The sequence below is a fragment of the Lytechinus pictus genome, chromosome 7, assembly GCF_037042905.1.
Source record: "Lytechinus pictus isolate F3 Inbred chromosome 7, Lp3.0, whole genome shotgun sequence".
NCBI lineage: Eukaryota > Metazoa > Echinodermata > Echinoidea > Temnopleuroida > Toxopneustidae > Lytechinus > Lytechinus pictus.
This window is the reverse complement of record NC_087251.1, coordinates 32,685,723-32,706,824: the sequence shown is the minus strand read 5'-3', so window position 1 is coordinate 32,706,824 and position 21,102 is coordinate 32,685,723. Positions and strand designations below refer to the sequence as shown.

General features: G+C 35.2%; 1 protein-coding gene across 1 annotated transcript in view; it reads left to right on the top strand.

Moving 5' to 3' along the window:
• Positions 1–4,176: 4,176 nt before the first annotated feature.
• Positions 4,177–21,102, top strand: part of LOC129265264 (pecanex-like protein 1) — a 62,346-nt gene continuing 45,420 nt past the window's right edge. Inside the window, exons 1-3 of the mRNA XM_064102536.1 lie at positions 4,177–4,540; positions 13,171–13,442; positions 18,841–18,958. Of these exons, the coding sequence (XP_063958606.1) occupies positions 4,388–4,540; positions 13,171–13,442; positions 18,841–18,958 (543 nt within the window). The 5' untranslated portion in view covers positions 4,177–4,387. The remainder of the gene's footprint in view (positions 4,541–13,170; positions 13,443–18,840; positions 18,959–21,102) is intronic.

The window sequence follows — 21,102 nt, the reverse complement described above, 5'->3', positions numbered from 1 at the left end:
TGCTCTTCTTTGTTTCTTTGTATCTTCTCAATCTACTTCATGTCTGCCTTGTCGTTTTGAGAATCAAAGGCATTCCCGTATTCAAGGACTCGCGGCAGGATCTCTGAAGAGCATTGGCATAGGCGGATGAGCATTGGCATTGGCAAATGGCCCGAGGGGCCCACCCCCCCCCCCCCCTCTATTGGCGGAGCAGGAAAAGGGGAAAGGAATAAGAAGAAAGGAAAAGAGAGGAGAAAAAAGAAGAGGAGCAAGACGAGTGAATAAAATAAGGTGAGGGGAAGACTTGGAAAATAATTATAATAAAAAATCTTCATGCCATCATATATAAAATTTTCGCTCGCGCTTCGCGCTCGCATTGCCCGTCCAATGAGATACATATCTTGCTCAATATAGGCTGATATGGAGATGAAAGTATCAAGTTTTGAAGTCAATGTACAAAACATGTATCAGCTCGGACATCGAGCTTTCATTATTTTGTTTGATTTACAAATAAATTTTCAAAAAGTGCTCTGTAAAAATATGTCCGTCTTATGGTCTGAATATCAACATTTTCAGCTCGCCCTACGAGCTCGCATTATTTGATATTTCAAGTACCACTACGCTCCACTAGATACCCGGGGGGCTGGAAGTTTGGGTTGATGCAATTTTTTTTCCTTTCTTCTTTGAGCAAAGTTTTTTTTCCTTACTCTATTGAGACAAGTTTTTTTTTGCACCTTTCAAATGATTTGTCAGTGGACTAATAATAATATAATATAACATAAGATAATATAACGTTTTTTATTTTATTTAAGTTTTATTGAAATAAATCATAACAATCACAATATTTACAAATGATTAGTATAATAAAAAAGCATAAAATCATAAAACATTACAATAAAAAAAGGCAGATATTAGATTATAATTATCTAAAAGTTTTCAAGAGGGAAGCGCCGAGATAAAAACAAAAAAGACCGCCCTAAGAAAAGGAGAACAGAAGCTAATATAATATAGTATGATAATATAATGTAATATAATATAATATAATATAATATAATATAATATAATATAATCAATGCGTTATACCGGCAATGGCCTATGGTCCTGAAACCTGTTCTGTAACAAAGAAAATAGAACAGAAATTAAAAACCACTCAACACAGTATGGAACGTATAATGCTACGGATATCAAAACGTGACAGGAAGACCATACAATGGATTAGGAGCTATACTAGAGTAATAGACATAATCAAAGCAATTAAATCAATGAAATGGAGATGGGCTGGCCACCTTGCAAGATCACATGTTAATAGGTGGACCAAACGCAGGCAGAATGGAGACCATGGCTAGGATCACGAAATTGGGGTAGACAAAAATTGAGATGGAGTGACGAGCTCACAAAATTCATTGGCATAAATTGGACTGCATCAGCACAAGACAATCACCTTTGGCACCAACTTGAGGAGGCCTTCGCTTTGCAGTGGGCTGAAACATGGCTAATATGATGATGATGATTATGAATATAATATAATATAATATGATATATAAAATGATATAATATAATACAATATAATAAATAATATAACATAATATACAGTAAATTTTTCCCCACTACGTTTCTTATTCTTTCTTTCTCCCTCTTTTTTCTCTTTTTCCACCTTTTTTTTTTGGGGGGGGGGCACGTAGTTACGCCACTGTTAGTGAGGTACCTCTTCGTGAATCCCTAAAACAACATTGATATTGCTGTTTACAAGTTGTTGTCATGCAGGCATATATCAACTCGTGCTCCGCATTGGCACACCATTATAATAAATTATAAGAAATATTTCATTGAAATCGGTAGAATGTCCCGCTTTTATAGGTCTATATCTCACTTTATTATTGATCATTAATTTTGTATAATGATTTACGTATCGTATTTTCTATTTCGTTTCTGGTCAGTATATATAAATAAGAGTTAGCTCGTGCTTCGCCCTCGCATCATTTTTTAATGAGATGCATCTTTTTTTTATCATTGAAAAAAGGGATTATCAAATGTCCTGTTTTCAGATGAGTTAAATAGAATAAATCAGCTTGTACTTCTCGCTGGATCGCATTCATTATTTTGTTAGTTTATGATTACAAAAGGTGCTATGATCGTTTCCTTTTAATACATGAAATATTCAAAAATGTTATCTTGCACTTCGCGCTGCATTTACTTAGGCCTTATGAATACATTATCCTGTTTGCAAGAATAAAGCCAAAATGTACTTAAATTTCTGTCTTTATGACTAGAGACCCCCCCCCCCCCCCCCCCCCCGTCAAAAATAGCTTTTATAGCTCTTCGGGCCGATCGGGGAAAACGCCTGGAAATACCACCCGGCCCCCGCGCTGATCCGCCCCATGCAGGAAGAATCATGATCCAGATATTCCAGACTTACGGAAATTGAGTCGCTTTCTAATACAGGAGGAATGAATAACCCCTTTTTATGAAAGCTATAGTTTATTTTATTTCTTTTAATATTATGACGGCACTTTTGCATTTTCAATATACGTAGTTAGATTTGAAGGTATAATTTTGATGAATTGCCATGAAAAATGTAAGCTCTCTCTCTTTTTTTTTTTTTTGGGGGGGGGGGTTGTGACCACCTCTTCCCCATACTAGTTTTGCAACCATGCAACCCCAGTACAGGGGCGCTGAAATCAGCATTATACAATACTCGGGAGGCTGGAAACATAAGAGTCTCCACAATATCCTGCTTTTGTATAATTATGTTTTCTGAAGGCTAAAACCGGGTTTCCCATCAGAGGACTAATACTTATTAACTTCATTTTTACAAAAAAAGATTAGGTATTTCGTCACTCCTAAGTTAATCATGCAACTCGAAGCAAAAACTGATTTAGAAAAAGGGGCAGTTTAATTACTTTTATTGTTTTTAAGCAGTAATCTCACTAAACTACAATGCGATAATTTTTTTTCTATGAACTAACCTGAAAAAAATGACATTTTATAAACAATATTTGGTGAAACATTTATTATGTACGTCATCGTGAAATTTGCAAAAGATGACTGATATTGTCATACCTACGCTTTGCTTTTCCTTACGTTATACATCCAACTATAATAATGATTATTTTATATTTTAATGCATGTACTAATGTACATAATGATTACGTCTCCCTTGTAAAAAAGGTGCAGCAATATTTATCTTACACAACGAATCAGTAGTCCGATCCGATTTTTTTTCTACTCTTGGAGGAAAAATATGATTTTGAATGTATATAATAAAATAAATGGGGATATGACATCATCATGCATGCAGCTTGCTAATTGCATAATCATGAAGACATGCATAGAATGCACTGTCACTGTCCAAAAGTCAAACACTTCTCTTTATCAATCTACCAAGCTCTCGGCTGTAGATTTCCTTTAGCTCCCTATATACATGGACAGATTCAAGAATAGTGTTGATTCATATTTAAATAGCTTGATGTAAAACATTGTACTTTTAAATTTGATTATGGTTTATTATACGTGGCAGCCATGTGCCACTTTTCATCATTTTATGATGGCAACATGATCAACATCAGGCCTGAAGAACCAAAAAAATATTTCACCGAACCGATTTTAAAAATTTAAAATGTCATAACTTTTGCTGATTTTTGTTCGATTTATATGACATTTTTGTTTGTCTGATTCTGTTCATAGAATGTTTAGCCTTGGAGAACCCATTTAAATGTTCTTTATATGCGACTTTTATACTATATTTTACACAAAGTTCCCTATCTCACACTTTCCACAAGATAGGTCGCTTTGCTCCCTCGCCGATGATCTCACTCTATCAAAAATTTGTGCTCCCTATAAGACCCCCCTCCCCCCCAAGAAAAATGTACCGGCGCGCCTGTGCTTCTATTTCTTTGCTTATGGGGGTTATTTCATAAAAGTTGTCAGCACTGACTAAATTTTCAGTGTAGACAATTTCAGTGAAATTCTAAGTTTTGATTGGCTGAAAGGCACTGGCCTCTGATTGTTACTATGGTAACTGTCGGAGAAATGCTGATAACTTTCACGAAACGGTCCCCAGTCCCCAGTTCTGAAACTGTGGAGTTCTAAAAAAGCGACTGAGTGATATTTAGCACTTTTGGGGTTTAGCGCTTTGGATACCAGTAATATTCACCTCAGCACGGAAGATGACCTTATTTAGCATTGATATATTTCGCGATTTACTACGTGCAGAATTTCCGGATGTGTATTGTAAAATGGCTGCGCTGTGGGCTGAAGTGAATGTGAAGTGATGCGAATTGGAGACTTTTTGCCTCAAACTCTTTACGAATGACAGTGAATATTGATAATCCAAGAACATAGAAACACCTTAGTTTAATGAAGTCTTCTCCCCGTTGGAGCGGGTCAGCATGCAGGGAAATGTGATACTATGGGTTCGCATACTCTAGAAGTTATCCGTCAAGGATTGTGGGGTTCAGTGACTGGCGGATGGTATTTTGATCCTCATCAAGGAATTTTCTGCAACACACTCCACCTGTATCTGTGGATAATTTTATTGTGTTTGCCCCTCACTTTTTATTTGGTAAGATAGAAGAGAATAAGACAAAACATGAACTTTTCCGTTTTAACCTGTCAACTTTTTTTTCTGGCTCTTTCTTTTTTACTCCAGTGTCAGTGTCATGTTCTTCCTGTTTTTGGAATTGAATTTGAATTCATCAGGTTAATTTCATTTGTTTGTTTTATTCATTCTATTCATTCATTTAATTCATTTATTATCAATGTACATGTGCACTATTCTTAAATCAGGAATTCATGGCATTGAGGTCAATAATCGCAGGGGTAACTATAATTATCAGGTTTTTATTTTTAAGACACGAGGTTTTATTCTGAAAATGAGTCACCAATCGTTCACAGATCTGTCAACTCACTGCGGTTAGTTAGACAGTGCTTATATTATATCATTAATTGATTAGACACACATACATGTATGTATTGAAGGGGAGCCCCATGTCTGGGCACCTATAATTTTAAACTTAAGATTCAAAATGAATTCATTCTTATTCCACAATGTTTTCAGTTGATGATGTATTCTTCTTCTTCTTCAAGCTACACTGCCTCTAAAGTCTAAGTTCAATCCTGAAGATTCTTGCAGTATTGTAGTACCGGGGACCGGCAGGTGCAATACACCGGGTGAACACCCTACTCTTTGACGAATAGTGTATTGGTTTTAACGTGCATTGGTTGTGACTCTCCTATACACGGGACCAACATTTGCGTCCTTTCCGATGGACGGAGTGTTTTCCAACTGCATTCACACCCGCACCGAACACAGCGGTGAGGCACGTTAACACACAACGCTAGCATCAGTTTTTTTGTTAGACGTCTTCCGGCATGCTGCGGGACTCGAACCCACGCACGTTGAGATCTACGATCTTATCCGGAACAGGCGCTCTAACCGACTGAGCTACACCGCCTCCCTGTATCACTCCTAGTACCAATGAGGTCCAACATTACATGTATGGACCTCATAGGCGACATCAGTAGTATTTTTGGTTAGAAATCTCTGAGAACAGGATATTTATATATTATATCACAAGTACAAGCTATATTCCTTTCTCTTATTTAAATTATAATTTTATAGTGTAAATGCATCGTTAGCAACAACAAAAAATGAAAGAAATGAAGGGGAACTTACATTTTCACGGTTTTTTCCTGATTTTCTGGGCAGCTGCTCTTCTCTTCTGACTCGCGATCGAAGCTGATATGAAGATCACGTGATTCGCGTTCTCGTCAGCTGATCGGTTGGTTATTCTTTTCGTCAGACGTTAATAATATATATTTTATAATGCTAGCATTCATCGCTAATTTAGGTGAAAGAGATTGAAGTTAAACAGCGCCAGGTCGGAATCATAATTATTTTGGAAGAGTGTATTTATACACTCGATCTCATACCTGACGTAGACGGCGCTATTCAACAAATGCACAATCTTCAATATAAAAAATAAAACAGAAAGAACGCCTTGAACACAGGCCAAAATGCCTAACGATTTCTCCGCGGCATTAACAACTATCGTAAAGGGCGCTCCATTTATCAATAAAGATGGATGCTAAGCTGTCTATGGCGACAAAATTTGCCGCAAATATTTACGAAGAATTGTGAGAAATGGTCTGAAAATGCAACAAAAGAACCGGTGAGTACCGATTAAACATTATCAATTTATTTAATAGAACATATTTAATGACTACAATGTAACAATTTCTAGATAATATTGCTTAGTTCTAAGCTAGGGCGGCCCAAATGCGCGTGAGTGGAGTCCCAGTTTATTAGCACGGGTAAGTATTGGGGTGTCGCCTAGAGTGCCCTGTATGTATGTATTAATTATTCTTTTGAGTATGGCAGTGAGTCCAAACTTCGCGTGTGTCCATACTTGGCGGACAGTCATTATCTCAAAAAGTAGCTAATATCCTTAAAATCTGACATCAGCGTGAAAAGCGAACTTAAATTACCCTTCGGCGTAAGTTTCTTCAGGATGAGTTCAGTATTCATTAAAATATTGACAAAAGATCTGCAAATTTGTCACCGTTAGCGCCCTTTCCGAAGAAATCTGATATATTCTCAACAAGCATCACGATATCTATTTGCAAGCAGATATCATCAAAAACTTGAGTTCAATGTGGTACTGACTGAGAGTATTTCGTCATCAATCTGATATAAATATCTCACCTTTTGAGCTTGAGTTTTTGTTTAAACCTCAAAAACTTTGGTCCGCAAAGTTAGGTCACACTTTTTCAGAACTGTTTTCCAGCACAGCGCGCATTCGTCGATCAGAATAGAATTTTGAGATTGCGATACCGGGGAAACCCCATGACCTACATTATTATTACATGTACTTCACATTTTCGTCAAAGATTTTTTAGTTTACGATCTTACCGTCAATGTGGTAATTATTTCTTGAATTGGTTTTGTATAAATTGTGAATATTTTGTAAACAACTTTAAGCCTGATGAATATTTTTGAAAAGTCTGCGAAGTTTGGACTCCCCATCATAACTAAGTGTGCCAAAAATCTCGTGAAAATTTGAAAGAAATGGATCTAAATGATCTTCTTGGAAAAACCCTCAGACAGTCATTTTCAGATTGAATGAAACAATGGTGCCCCTTGTCTGAGCACCCCATTCAAGGATTTTGATGAGAAAGGCTGCATTTTGAGGCCGTCGCTTGAAATGCCTGAAATTCATTATTTTTCCACCATTTTGAGTCAGATTTTTTAATGAATATCAGGTGTAAAGTTTGTAGTCGTTGCATTATTGCATATCTTTTATTAGAATTGTGTACGTGTATGCGCAGACAAGGGCACTGCACAGAATTGGGCACCTCAAAATAGATATAAAACAAAACTTTGCAATTCATCAACTCTCAATCTCATGGAATAATCTGGTCCAGCACAAAATGTTGATATGGTAGAAGCTGGGATTCCCCATCTCAACCTTAAGCTGAAGCATATTCATATTATGGCTGAAAATCATTGTTTGTAGCATATGCATACATGTACAGACCTGCCAACCAGTACGTTTTAGCCGTATTAAGTACGTTTTTGCAACCAAAATACGGCAGTACGTTTTTTCTTTAAAAAATATGTTTTGTAAAAAATATTTTTTATTTTTTTATTTTTTTTTACAAAATCGTAATTTATTGAGAAAAATCATCTCTATATGTCTCTATTTCATAAAATGTACACAAATATGGTTATTAGATCAATGTAATTTCAGGTAACTTGTTTTTTTTTCCAATCATTTTGTAAAAACCAGGGTGAGATACAATGCATACACGAGTTTCAATGGGTTTTTTTTTTCGTCTGCAAGAGCAGTGCGCATTTTAGCTTGCATGCAGCTTGAGCGCCGTGATGGGCGAGTGCGCCAAGCATTTTATTATGAAATACACTTTTTGGGGAAAAATACAAAATATTTATCTCACATGGTAAAAATACTGATTTTTTGGTCAAAATATTGATTTTGGGGGATAAGAATACTGAAAATGCAAAATACAACTTGGCAGCTCTGCATGTACATGTACGTATGCTCACAACATGTTCTACAGTATCTACCATTTTCCATAGTACTCTTTGCATTGGACAGACTAGATGCCTATTTTTATTTATATGCTTTTAAGTTTGACAATAGTTTTTAAAGATGATTTAAAGATTTCTACTTTCAAGATTTATAATTATCATTTGCTATAAAAGTTGCCTTGACATTGATTCAGATGTTATTCTTTCGGAAAACTCGAAATTTCCATTAAAATAAGGTATAAACTTAGAGGGGATGCTCGCTCCATCAAAAAGTTAATTGAAAGAAAAAATTAGATAAGCATAATGCTGTAAACTTCATTAAAATTGGCTGTAAAATAAAATTCATGACAATATCGGTTGATTTCACAAAAATCTGAGCAATGAGCATCCTGGTCTGTTCTGAAAATGAAAGATCTTGGCTCTGTAATACAAAGATTAGCGATCAATCGCTAAATGAACTGACCAATCACGATCAATTTTACACGCGCATTTGGCTCAAAATTACTGATCAGGAACTATCAGAAGTGTTCTTTCATAATTGCTATTCATCATTAAGCTTTTGCTTACATGTACAGGGCCTTGGTTATGTCACCCTCTCACTATTTCTTTTGTATAATGAAATACATGTACATTATTTTCATCCTCATAATATGAAACAAAGTTTGATTCTTCCTTGAACATGTGCAATTGCCATTGGTGTAAAAGAGATTTGTTTTGCAAAATCTGGAAATTATTGCATATCACTGTGTTGTTAAATAGTAACTGTTTTGTGAAAAAAACCCCAACTAATTCCTAAGTTAAAGCAGGTCTAAAGTTTCCGTAAAGGATCAGTAATTTAAATTATAATGGAGTATCATCTAACAATACATGTACCAATCTTTTAACTGCTGATTCTGTGTGAAAGTTTCAAATATTGCCATACGTCATGAGGTTGTCCACCAAAAAGGGTGGTGCTGTTAAATATTTTGTTTGTCATTCTTCATTATTTTCAAAACCATGGGGCTATTTAAACAAGTTTGGATAATTTTGAAGCTGAATTAATTACTTAATACTCCATAAATTTTTATGACTCTAGTGTAGGGTCTATAGAACTTGAGTTGCTTGTCCTTAAAGGAGAAGAAAACCTTTAGAACAAGATAGCTTGTGTGAAAAGAGAAAAATCAAAGAAACAGATCAACAAAAGTTGAGAAAAATCGGACAAATAATGAGAATGTTATGAGCATTTGAATATTGCGATCACAAACGCTATGGAGATCCTCACATGGGCAATGCGACAAAGATGTGTGATGTCACTTGTGAACAACTCCCCCCATTACTTTAGTATATATTTCACTTAAATGGCATCTTTTATCACATCTATCAGTAGATCTTGTGTTCTTTCTATAGGAGGGCATATAATACAGATTTTAAAGAATACATTATGGATAGAGAGTTTGTATCACCATAAGAAAAAGCAAAAAGAGACATTTTGGGGGTATTTTATAGTCCATCAAAGGGAAAGTTGTTCACATGTGACATCACACATCCTTGTCGCATTGCCAATAGGAGGATCTCCATGGCATTAGTGATTGCAATATTTAAATGCTCATAACTTTCTCATGGTTTGTCCGATTTTTCTCAAACTTTCGTTGATCTGTTTCTTTGATTTTTCTGTTTCGACACAAGCCTACTTATTCCAAAGGTTTCATTCACCTTTAAATATGGAGCATCAGGGGGTGGTGCCGGAAGCGGTTCCGCTGGAAGCAGTGAGTGCTGCCTGTACAAAGTGAATTGAGGTTCTCAATATTTTGTACTATTTGGGGTAAAACATATATTTTTGTCAAAACTTGACCTCCATCCACAAATTTTGGTAGTAAATCATTAAAAGCTAACCTTCTTTTTCACAGTTTAATGATTGAAAAATAAATGTAGCAATGTCATTGACATGTGAATAGATGCATTATAGCGATGTCACATACTCGCGTTGGTCACAATTTTTATCTGCCACTGTACCAAGAACACTTTAAAATCTGTGTTCATCGATTGTAAATGATTACATAACATCTTTTAACAAACAGCAGGCCTCTACAAAAATTTTTGTTGTCACTTGCCCTGTCAGGCAAGTTATGAAATATTTGCTTGCCCGATAGAAAAAACTTCTTGCCCAATTTGTTTTATAATTTTATTATGACGGCACTACTATTATTTTTAAAGGACATACAAAATAACAACAATTGAGAATCATGTATAGTATAAAAGAACACACATTTAAAAGTTTACTCAGCAACGTAGGCCTGAGTCATTACGTTTATTTTGAAAAAACTTTTCGCTATTTATAAATGGGCGTTTAAGGTTAAAAAAAAAAACCTTAACCAAAAGTTGCTAAAATTTCATATTTTGCATCTTTAAATCCACGGAATGTTTATCTGTTTGCCATATTTCCTTAGAATTGTTTTGATTTAGTTGGAAACTATAAAGAAAGCCAGTGAAAAATATTCAGCTCTTTATTGACTCTGAAAAAGATCGTTTTATGATGTTAAAAAAAAATCATCAAAAAAAAAAAAGTGGAGTGGCTAAAATTTCACATTTTGCATCTTTAAATCCATGAAATGGTCATTTATTTTCCATATTTCCTTGAATTTTTTTTTCATTAGTTGGAAACTATCAAGAAAATTAAGAATATTCACCTCTCTCTTGTCTTTTCTTCATCATTTTATGATGTTACACTCGGTCAATATATTTTTCATTGTAGTCCCACATGTAGACTTTCATTTTTTTTTTCATGCAACATGAAAGTCTACATGTGGGACCACAATAACAAAAACATTTACCGAGTGTAAGCATCATCATAAATCAGAGTCAAGAAAGAGCTGAATAATCTTCATTTTCGGTAGTTTCCAACTAAATCAAGGTAATATGGAAAATAGATGGCCATTTCATGGATTTTTGCAAAAATGTGAAATTTTAGCCACTTTTGGTGTTTTTTTTGGGGGGGTTTGCATCAGCAAATTGTGCAAGATAGTAGCGTATGTGCAGTCATTGCACACATAGAACGTAAGATGCGATGGCACAGTTTTTCGAACGAGGTACCTGGCGATAAATTATTGGTAATTGGCGCTGATTTTACATCAGTTTCCACTTTTTTTACTGGTTTGACATAATATGAGAGATAGTTGTGATTATCCAAAAGATATTGAAATTTAGATGGTCTACTGATATTTTATTATTTTATTTCCAAAACAACCACTTGCCCGATCGGGCAATTGATTTTGAGAAATGCTTGCCCGCACGTCATTTTCACTTGCCCCGGGCAAGCGGGTTTGTCGCGCTCTGTTTAGAGTTTATTAATATTTTGTGAAAATAGTTATATGCACATCGTCATGAATATTCATTAGGTGGGCTGATGATGTCACACCTCCACTTTCCTTTTTCTAATGTTATTACATGAAATCATAAAATGTATCATTTTTTCATACATGTGTAAATGATTCGTCTCCATTATGATGAAATACATGTAAGTTGCGGCAATAAATAACTAAACTAAAAAAAATCAATAACTTTGTTATTATCCAATTTTGATAAAATTTTCAGTATTTTGCTCTGTGAAATTTACTCTATTTATTTAGATATAAATATTTTCAGCCCGGACCATCCCTTTAAGGTTGATTTTGGTCTAATTAAAGCTTGAATTAATTAAAGCTTAAATCAAACAAAATTATTCACTGTTTAATGAAATGCCTAAAATCTCTAGAAATCTATTCTGTACAGAAATATAATGATTTTGGTCATAGAGGTACTACAAAAATTAAACTAAAATTGAGATTGGGAGAAAAAAGTAAATTTTTCCATGTTCAGTTCAGTGTAACAATGTTGCCTCTCATAAAGATTAAAAAAAACCCCTCCCTTTTCCCTATTTTGTTGGTTGTTCAGTAATATGTGCAAATGTACAGTGTACACACAGTAGTACTATTATTGTTGGCTATTTCTGGAATCTGGGTCAAGAACAACTTGACTACTGTAGTGTGAATAAAATAAGGACATAATTGTGTCAAAGTTATTGGGTCAGCCGTTTTATAAGGATATTTATTTTCCTTTTTGGCTGTTCCCTCTCAATGCTTTTTTGTAAACTTTTATGTCTTTGATGTTATGTAAACTTTGTTCCCATGTATTTTATCACAATTATGTCATTTTTATGCAGAGAGCAAAATAAACTTGAATTGAAAAATTGAATTGATCCAATCATAGACAAAAGAGCGAGTGGACAAAAGATATTGAAAAAAAAGCATTGTGCTTGAATTTCATTCTTGAATTGTGTCTTTTACATGCACATGGTGATAGACATGGTACAGTACATGTACATCACCACTTCCTATTCTTTATCAATTTATGATACCTATCATTCAGATGTTGCATACATTTTCTAGGGGTTATTTTTTCACATTGAATTTTTGAGGCCATTTGAGTTGTAGGGTATTGCAATTGAATGGCTACTCTCTTTGAGCAACAAGCAATTATGCATTTATGTATATGTACATGTATATACATATTATCATTCTACAGTACATGTATGTAAAATCTTGATTTTCTAACTTTTTTAAAATATTGTTTGTGGCAAATGTTGGGACAACTCTAGAAAAGATGGTTTCCTCCAAGCATTCCATTTAATAGGGAATTGATTCAATGGTATGTACAGTAATGAGGTTGAAATTACCTACATGCATATATGCATGTTTATACAGATACATGTACATGTACACATATTTCCAATAAACTTCCTTTAGAGTCAATATACCACATATCCATTGTTATATATATATTACATGTATGTCAGTACAGATAAACACTTTTATGTACAGGATGTCATGTAAATTGGCCTTGATGATTTGAAATGTGTGGTATGGATGTAGTGGTTCGAATTAATATGTGTTACAAGTTTAACCTCAATCAAAACTAATGTCATACTGTACATGTACACATGATCGTGAATGATGTAATATTTTGTTACTTGTTACACTTGTGTCCATTAGAAAATGATTTTTCCAGAACTTGTTCTTTGATTTTTGTTTTGTAACAATGAATTTAGAGGCATTTGAAACAACAGTGCAAATTACAGCATATGAATTATGATGTAATGATTAATTTCTTTTGAATTACTTGTATTCCAGGCATTCCCACCTACAATAGCAGTATGGGTTATATACAGCGTGGTCATCACCGTCACCTTCAGTGTGATCAAGATAATAAGCTATCGCATGCATCTCATGTTTGATGTCGGTGAACATGATGGAGCTGCTAACACAGAGGAGAATGGAGATGAGAAAGCAGCCGGAGACAAGGGAGATAGCGAGGAGTTGGAGTCCAGCTCTCAGAGTCGAGACTTGGAGAAAGGAACAAGCAGCACCCTCAGTGCCCATGGACACAGCTCATCAAGGATTGGGTAAGCTTTCCATGTTTTTCCTTCTATAATGAATTGAAAAAAATAAAAATCATACATACACATATAGGTGGGCTATAAATGGATGATATTTCTAAAAACCAAATATTACATCTCATTTATTAAAGCAGATTTTTGTCCTGTACTTGCCACACAGAAACGTTGTTTGTGCTAACAATGCAGAAATATGTACAAAACATCAATCAGCTTCTGCATTTCAATATTTTTTTATAGAAATTTTGCCAAACATTGGGCTAGATTATATTTTTTGTAATTTGTTTTCTAAGTTGATATTTTTACGCAGTGCTACATGTGGGGGGTGATATGCTTCCGAGCAACAGCATGTAGCACTGCTCCATTCTGTGTTGTTTGTTTTTACCATGTATAATGTCATCTATGGTTGTAATCATGATTTGGTCAAATAAATAATAATAATAATAATGCATGAACCAACGTTCTCGCCAGGTTCACTCTGACGCTTGGCGGCGCGAAGCGACGCAAGCCGTGCAGCGGCCTTGGTGCATGCGAAGCACGCACGGGGGGAGGGTTCGGGAGGGGGGTGTCCCCCCTCCCGTCGCGAACTTGATTCTTAAACTTCAGAAACTTGATTCTGAAATATCACCCATTTTTACTTCTCTACATGTATAGCCCACCTCTATTACACAAATAATATGAAATTTTTTGTAAAAAAATATCCAAATGAATTATGATAATACATGCATATTACATATTTGTCATGTCGGTGCAGGAACACCCTTAGCAACACACTTTAAATGCACATTGCATGTGTGCAAAAACACCCTTAGTAGCATCATGGACCTACTAGACCATGGTAGCATGCATAAAGTCATTGCGTAAGGGCGTTTCTGCACCGGTGAGGTGTGCAGAAGTCTGGTGCGAAGGGTGTTCCTGCAATAACACAACAAAGTAGAAATATAATTGAAAAAAATTATAAACTTCATCCTGTATTCATCAAATTTTGTGATTATTTATATGTACCAAGTACGTACCATTTCCTTAACCCAAAATTCATTAAATTTGGTGCCTTGTGATAAGCATTTATTTTTGTCTATGAACACACTTTTTCTATATACAGGCATGTCTTTATTCATTTCACTTCAAGTATTTCATGATGTATTACTACTCTGATTTCTTAGCAAGTACAGTATTGAACACTGTCACCATATCAGGTGACATGTACTTCACACAAAAAACTACAATTGTTTATTTTTTTTTGCGCTCCTCAGTTGAAGTGGCCCTGAAGTAACATAAATGTGTAATCTGTATTAAATTTGTTAACAAAATTTGTTTTGTTTTAGATATTTCTTTTACATGTAATTAGATAATGATTAAAAAAAATTAATTTCTAACGATTTTGTTGAACTTTGGTGCACAACACAATAACAGAAAATAACGAAGAGTTACCTCTAAATTTTCGGCTGCTAACTGCAACCTTCGTCAGCGATGTGACCCGATTTGACCTTAGTGACGTAATGGTTGATGATTGGGTCGTAGACATTCGGAAACTTGTATCGCCCCCCGTCTCTGTTGAGAGAAGGTCTGAACGCCCGGATTTAGATGGCCTCTTTCACACCTCTCTCGAAGTACCGCGGCTCCCTGTCCAGCACTTGTACCTTGTTGATGTCAACACGATGGCCAGGGGATTCGATGTGGATGTGCTGAGATACCTCGGAGGAAGTGGAGCTAGGGCGTCGATGTTCAAGGAATCTTGTCCTAAGGGAACGTTCTGTTTCTCCTATGTATGATTCCTGACATAAACCCTTGGTCGTCTGTCCTTGACAAGGAATCAAATAAATAGGACCGGTGATATCCTTCTTCTCTGTCTTATCTTTTGGCGCAACCAAGTACTGTCTAAGGGTCCTTGTTGGTTTGTAGCACACCCTAATGCCAAATTGACTGAAATTCCTACAAAGGGCTTCCGATAATCCTTTAACGTAAGGAAGTACAATCTGTCCTTTGGGTGGCTTGGGGTTATCCTTTTTAGGCGGAGACTTTCCGTTAGCTGAGTTATCAATCTTGTTGAAGACCCAACTAGGATAGCCGCACTTGGAGAGAGCCTGTTTAACGTGAGCTTTTTCCTCAGAAACGGTGACTGGATCCGTGATAACCGCTTCCGCTCGTTGGAAAAGAGTCTTGATCACACCGAGCTTGGTTTCAAGTGGGTAATTAGAGGAAAAGTTCAGGTATTGGTCGGTGTGCGTAGGTTTACGGTAAAGTTTGATATCCAAGTTGACGTCTGGTAGAATAACCGTGAAAGTGTCAAGAAATGCCAGTAACCAGTAACCGGATCAATTACAAGCTTCTGAATGTCTATGACCCGATCATCGACCATTACGTCACTAAGGTCAAATCGGGTCACATCGCTGACGAAGGTTGCAGTTAGAAGCCGAAAATTTCGAGGTAACTCTTCGTTATTTTCTGTTTTTTGTGTTGTGAACCAAAGTTCAACAAAATCGTTATCTTTTACCAACACAGATGAACTTTCATGATCGTAAATTAATTTCTATTTTAAATTCTCAGGTTTAAATTAACACCCTAAAATATACAAAAATGCAGAATGTTTTCCTGCATTGTGTGTTTGTATAAAATATATCCATGTATAGTATGTGTACTCATGTACATGTACATATACTCATGTGAATCTACAACAAATACTGATTCATGACATTTATCCATTATGCACTGACTTTACATGCTTGAGCAGTCATCTTGAAGAGTTGACGGGAAAGACCTCTTTCTTCCTGTTTTAATGTAGGCCTATTTTTAGACATAAAAATGTATTGAATTTTTTTTGGGGATTCCAAACCATAACAAGCATGAACATTGGAAGGTTTCATTATAAAGTATTGAGCTTGGCAGGTGTCACTTAGTCTGCTTTAATGTAACAGAATGTGGATGGTGCTTCTGCCAATGGTAATATTGAGGTAGAAGTTCACTCGAGTTAAGGGTCTGAATGTGCAGCCTACTCATGCCTTGTGTACTGAAGGCCCTTGAAACGTCAAGTTTTGTATGTGCTAGTCTTTGCATGGCGACACACTTGCTGATCAAAGTTTCAATCAGGGTCTGTACCTGCAGACTAGGCGTCACTTTCAACGCAGAACAAACCATGCACTATACATGGAGTTTACATGTAGGTGTGTCTGCACATCAATATAGACAATTTTGTCTAATTTTGTCAGACTTTACATGGATGGTTTCTATTCTGTGAAGTTGCGTGAAATAAAACAGGATGTTTGCAAAACCAATGTAAATACTTAAAGGGGAATCCAGCCTTGGCCATAAAATGTTGTGTTGGGAAGGAGAAAAATAAATTTAACAGAATGGTGAAAGTTTGAAAGAAATCGGACAAGCAATAAGAAAGTTATAGCTGCTTTAAAATTGAGATCACTAATAGTATGTAGATTTCAAATTGGCAACTAGGTAAGTAAATTATGACAAGGGACAAGGACAACTTTCCCATAGGCCATGTACTTTATTATCAGGGATTTGTGGTTTTCTCCTAAGTACCCATCCTCTGGGGCAGTAATCTAAATATAACCCAGGTAGTGTATTGTTTTATGTCCACATGAAAGAAAAACAAATTTAAAATAAAACTTTTAGGAAAAATGACATTTTAGCCATAATATGTATTGGAGTACATGGAAGAGTAGTCCTTGCCTTACATCACTATGACATCCCATATGCGGCCAATTTGAAGTCTCCATGGGTATAGTGATTACCAATATTTACAACTTTTAAAAATTCATAACTTTCTTGTTGTTTGTCCAATATTGTTCAAACTTTCACCTATCAACTTGTCTGATTTTTCTTTTTCTTATAAAAACAAGTTTTTATTTGGGTTGGATTCCCCTTTAATATTTGCACTGTATTTGTAATGATTTAGTTTCTAAAAAAAACCTTTATAGCATAGCATCAGGATCACATTGATTTAGTCAGTGAAAGAAAATTGGTTTGAATTTTAGTTATAGTACAAGTACATGTACTTTGATTTTGTTGTCGCTTTTTATTGCATTCGTGGATCAATGCCCCAAACATGTTATAAAAGTACATCAAATAGGTCTCTATGCTCATCAACATCTGTTAGCCTATCCTTGTAATTCCAAAAAGAAAATGGTAAAGACCCTTTTATTTTTATTTACTCTAAACCTCTTTTGGCTTCAACAGTATGGAGTAATTTATCATTTAGAATTTTAAAGACAATCTTGTGAAATGTACAATACTTTAAGTGGATTGGAGTGTACTTAGGCTACACTGTACACAATGCTTAGAGTATGCAGGCAGTGTGCGAGTATTATGATGTTTCAATCAAGACTCATTGGATAATTACATTTACTTCAAATTTCAATTTGAAAAGGCTAATTATGACTCCCAGATATCTCGAACATAATGTATGTGATCCCATACTGCCATTCCTACATTACTGCCTCTACAATTCAAAAGTTGGGACAGCTACATTAGACTGTCAGAATAAACTATTTCGCAAATATGCACATGTATATCAGTCTGAAATAGATCCTGAATGAACATATATATATTAACTGATGAGAGAAAAGATGTCCTGCCAATTATTTGAAAGACAGGTTTTGCAGACTGTATCTTTTGAGTACCTATCTCAATCATTCAGATTGATGCACATTATTTATCTGTTTTATCACATATTTTTTTCTGTCAAGCTATTCATCACAATGTGAACATATTTCTGAATGGGAATACCTCTAGATTCAAGCTTTCTAATATTACGAAAAACAGGGACATGTGTGCCTGCATGTACATGTTGATTTTCATAAACCTTCAGTTATAAATTTGTTTTTTTCTGATTATGTTACCTTATTTCTGACTCCTTTCCTTTTTTACGGTTTTGTTTTTATTATTATTTTTTTTTAGATAGGGCTAGTATTATTGAATCATAAGGAGCACTTTTCATTTGCTTAATCACATCCCTTGTTGGATCCTTTTTGTCAACGCACCTCAAAGCATGTAAAATTCAACTTGAAAATCATTTTCTAAATCATAATTATAACATTACTAGCGCTTTTCCCAGGATACCCCAGTTTGAGCTGGAGCTACCACTTCTTCAGCATTAAAAATAATGCCAGGTTACTATTCATTTCACCTGGGTTGAGTGCAGCACAATGTGGGTAAATTTCTTGCAGAAGGAAAACATGCCATGACTGGGATTCGAACCTACAACACTGTTTGAAAGACGAGTCAGAACCCCTAGACCATGATGTGCCATGTATGTGTACGTGTGGGTATCTTTCATAGTTCTTCTCTTAATTACCTTCTTTGTTTCTCTTTTGCCTCCTGATTGTTTTTCAGTTGTCATGATGAAGATGAAGTCTTATAATCCCTTTTATTATTTCTATAAAACCCATAACAGTGAGGATAGTGATGCTATTGAGATGGTAGAACTCAACTCCAATCGTCCGAACTATCACTCAGGAACATCCAGCAGGACCAGAAGCAGGACTGCATCGTCCAATAAAAGCACAAAAGTGGTAATTCAAATTTCAATTATTTACATTAATTAATAAAATAAAGTATGTGGCCTTTTAATCCTATCTTAACATGAAGTGTACAATTGAATTCTTTGATATCTCTCCATGTAGTTCATCTTCATGCTTTTTTTTCTTGTAAGAATGGGAAAAGACTCCTGTAATATATTTAATATGAAATGCATGACAATGTGATAAGAGGAAGGGGGACATCTTGGTGCTCTCTTGGTGGAGACTGTGGAGAGACACCTTGGTGCTAATTTGTTATCTGATGCTCAGCACTGGGGAAATGTAATACACACTTCCTACAAGTGTTCACCAGGTAGTTGGACAAATTGAATAAAGCTTTGGTTTGATGTTTGTTTAGAATTCCTTCATAAAAAAATATATATTTCTTGGCAGTGGTTTACTGTCCCTTTTGATTTCTCATTGCCAGTGTGCAGTTAGTTGAACAAACAAACATCAGTTTATGTAATAACCTAACTATTTTTAACAGGAGAAAATCCAAGCAAACATGCCAAAACATGATTTAAATTTGAATAAAAACAGAGTACATTGATACATGTCTTAAGAAATCCCTATATCATGCAGTATTCTTTTGTGTATCCTGGAATTCATACATGCCTGTATATTATAGTAAATCTACTAGCACAATTATAATTTATTCATGCGGAGGATGGGGCTTCATTTATTCAATTTGTAGGCCGATGTAGCAGCTCATTGCATAAAGCATTTCATATTTCCTGTATAACTTGAGAGTGACTGCAAAAGGAATGAGGCTAATGACTACAGGTACTCACATTAAACTGGATTGAATATTAAAGCATCACTTTGTTACCCAACAGAGAATACAAGTATGCTCTGTTGCCGCTAATGATGAGGCACGGGAATTTGACTTGGCAATAGTATACTTACATCATAAAACACAGTTTTATTTATTAGTTTACATGTACATGTCAGAGAGTCATGTAGGTATTCATCTTGATCAGTCATTTGCATGGCTGCCAAATCTCTACTAATTTTGAAACCCATGAACATCCGTCATATCAGCTTTTATGACAGGAAACATTACATTTCACTTATTTAACAAGATTCCTTCATACATACATGTAGTGTACATTTGATTATTTATTATGAATTAATGCCTTAAGCCACATGAGATCAAACATATTTCTGATTTTTGTAATGTATATTAATGTATTTGTCTAGTAATTTGTTTCTTCTTTTTTTTTCATCACTTTATTTTCAAATCTGCACATTAATACAATGCATCCAGGACACTCCTCTTGAATGAGAAAATGCTGGGCAATAAAATTAAATACAAAAGAAAAAAATAAACCCTTAGAATGTAATACAATATTTATCAAAATATCATATATTGACAATGCTTGAGAGAGAGAGAGAGAGAAGAAAAATTTTTTTGCAAAAACAGCAGTGCTAATAGAAACACCAGCTGGTGATGTGAGAGGACTGCAACAGGCACAGCGCAACCTGAACACTGGTCAGATGCCTGCCCAAAAGCCACTGATGCCCTTATAAATGATTTTCAGTGTTACATCGACACCATGCAGTTGATATTATTGAAGTCTTTCGGCATGTTTCTACAGATAAACTTTAAACAGTATTACCCGCGTAAGTTAAACAGTATTACCCGCGTAAGTATCCAGAATTCCGGAAAACTTCCCTGTAGAAACCACCGTGATGCAGTTTATTGATAAACCGCATCGCGTATTTGCGACTTGGATTGTGAGTTAATCGGATTATTCATTCTGTAGAAACAGGTCGGTTTAAGAGTGATATGGTTTTTCAATTCCGGAAAAGATAAAATATTTTTAACGATTCTCTGTAGAAACACGTCATCTGTTTCAGTTTTATTTTTAAATGATGTACATTCCTATAGATGCATATACATGTACAAGTGGCTTTCATATGAAGTTCGAGTCTCATTGCATTTCAACTCACTGTCATGATAATTTTGACCTTTTACTAACTACCATGGTAACAAGGATAAACAATCAATCAAAATAAAAGTTGTATTATTTCAATAAGGTTATTTTTTATGGAATGAGACTCAGAGCATTTTTAAACCTCTAGAAATTTCAAATGCACATGTCAGGGCTCCACACTAACCCTTTTTTTCTACTGGT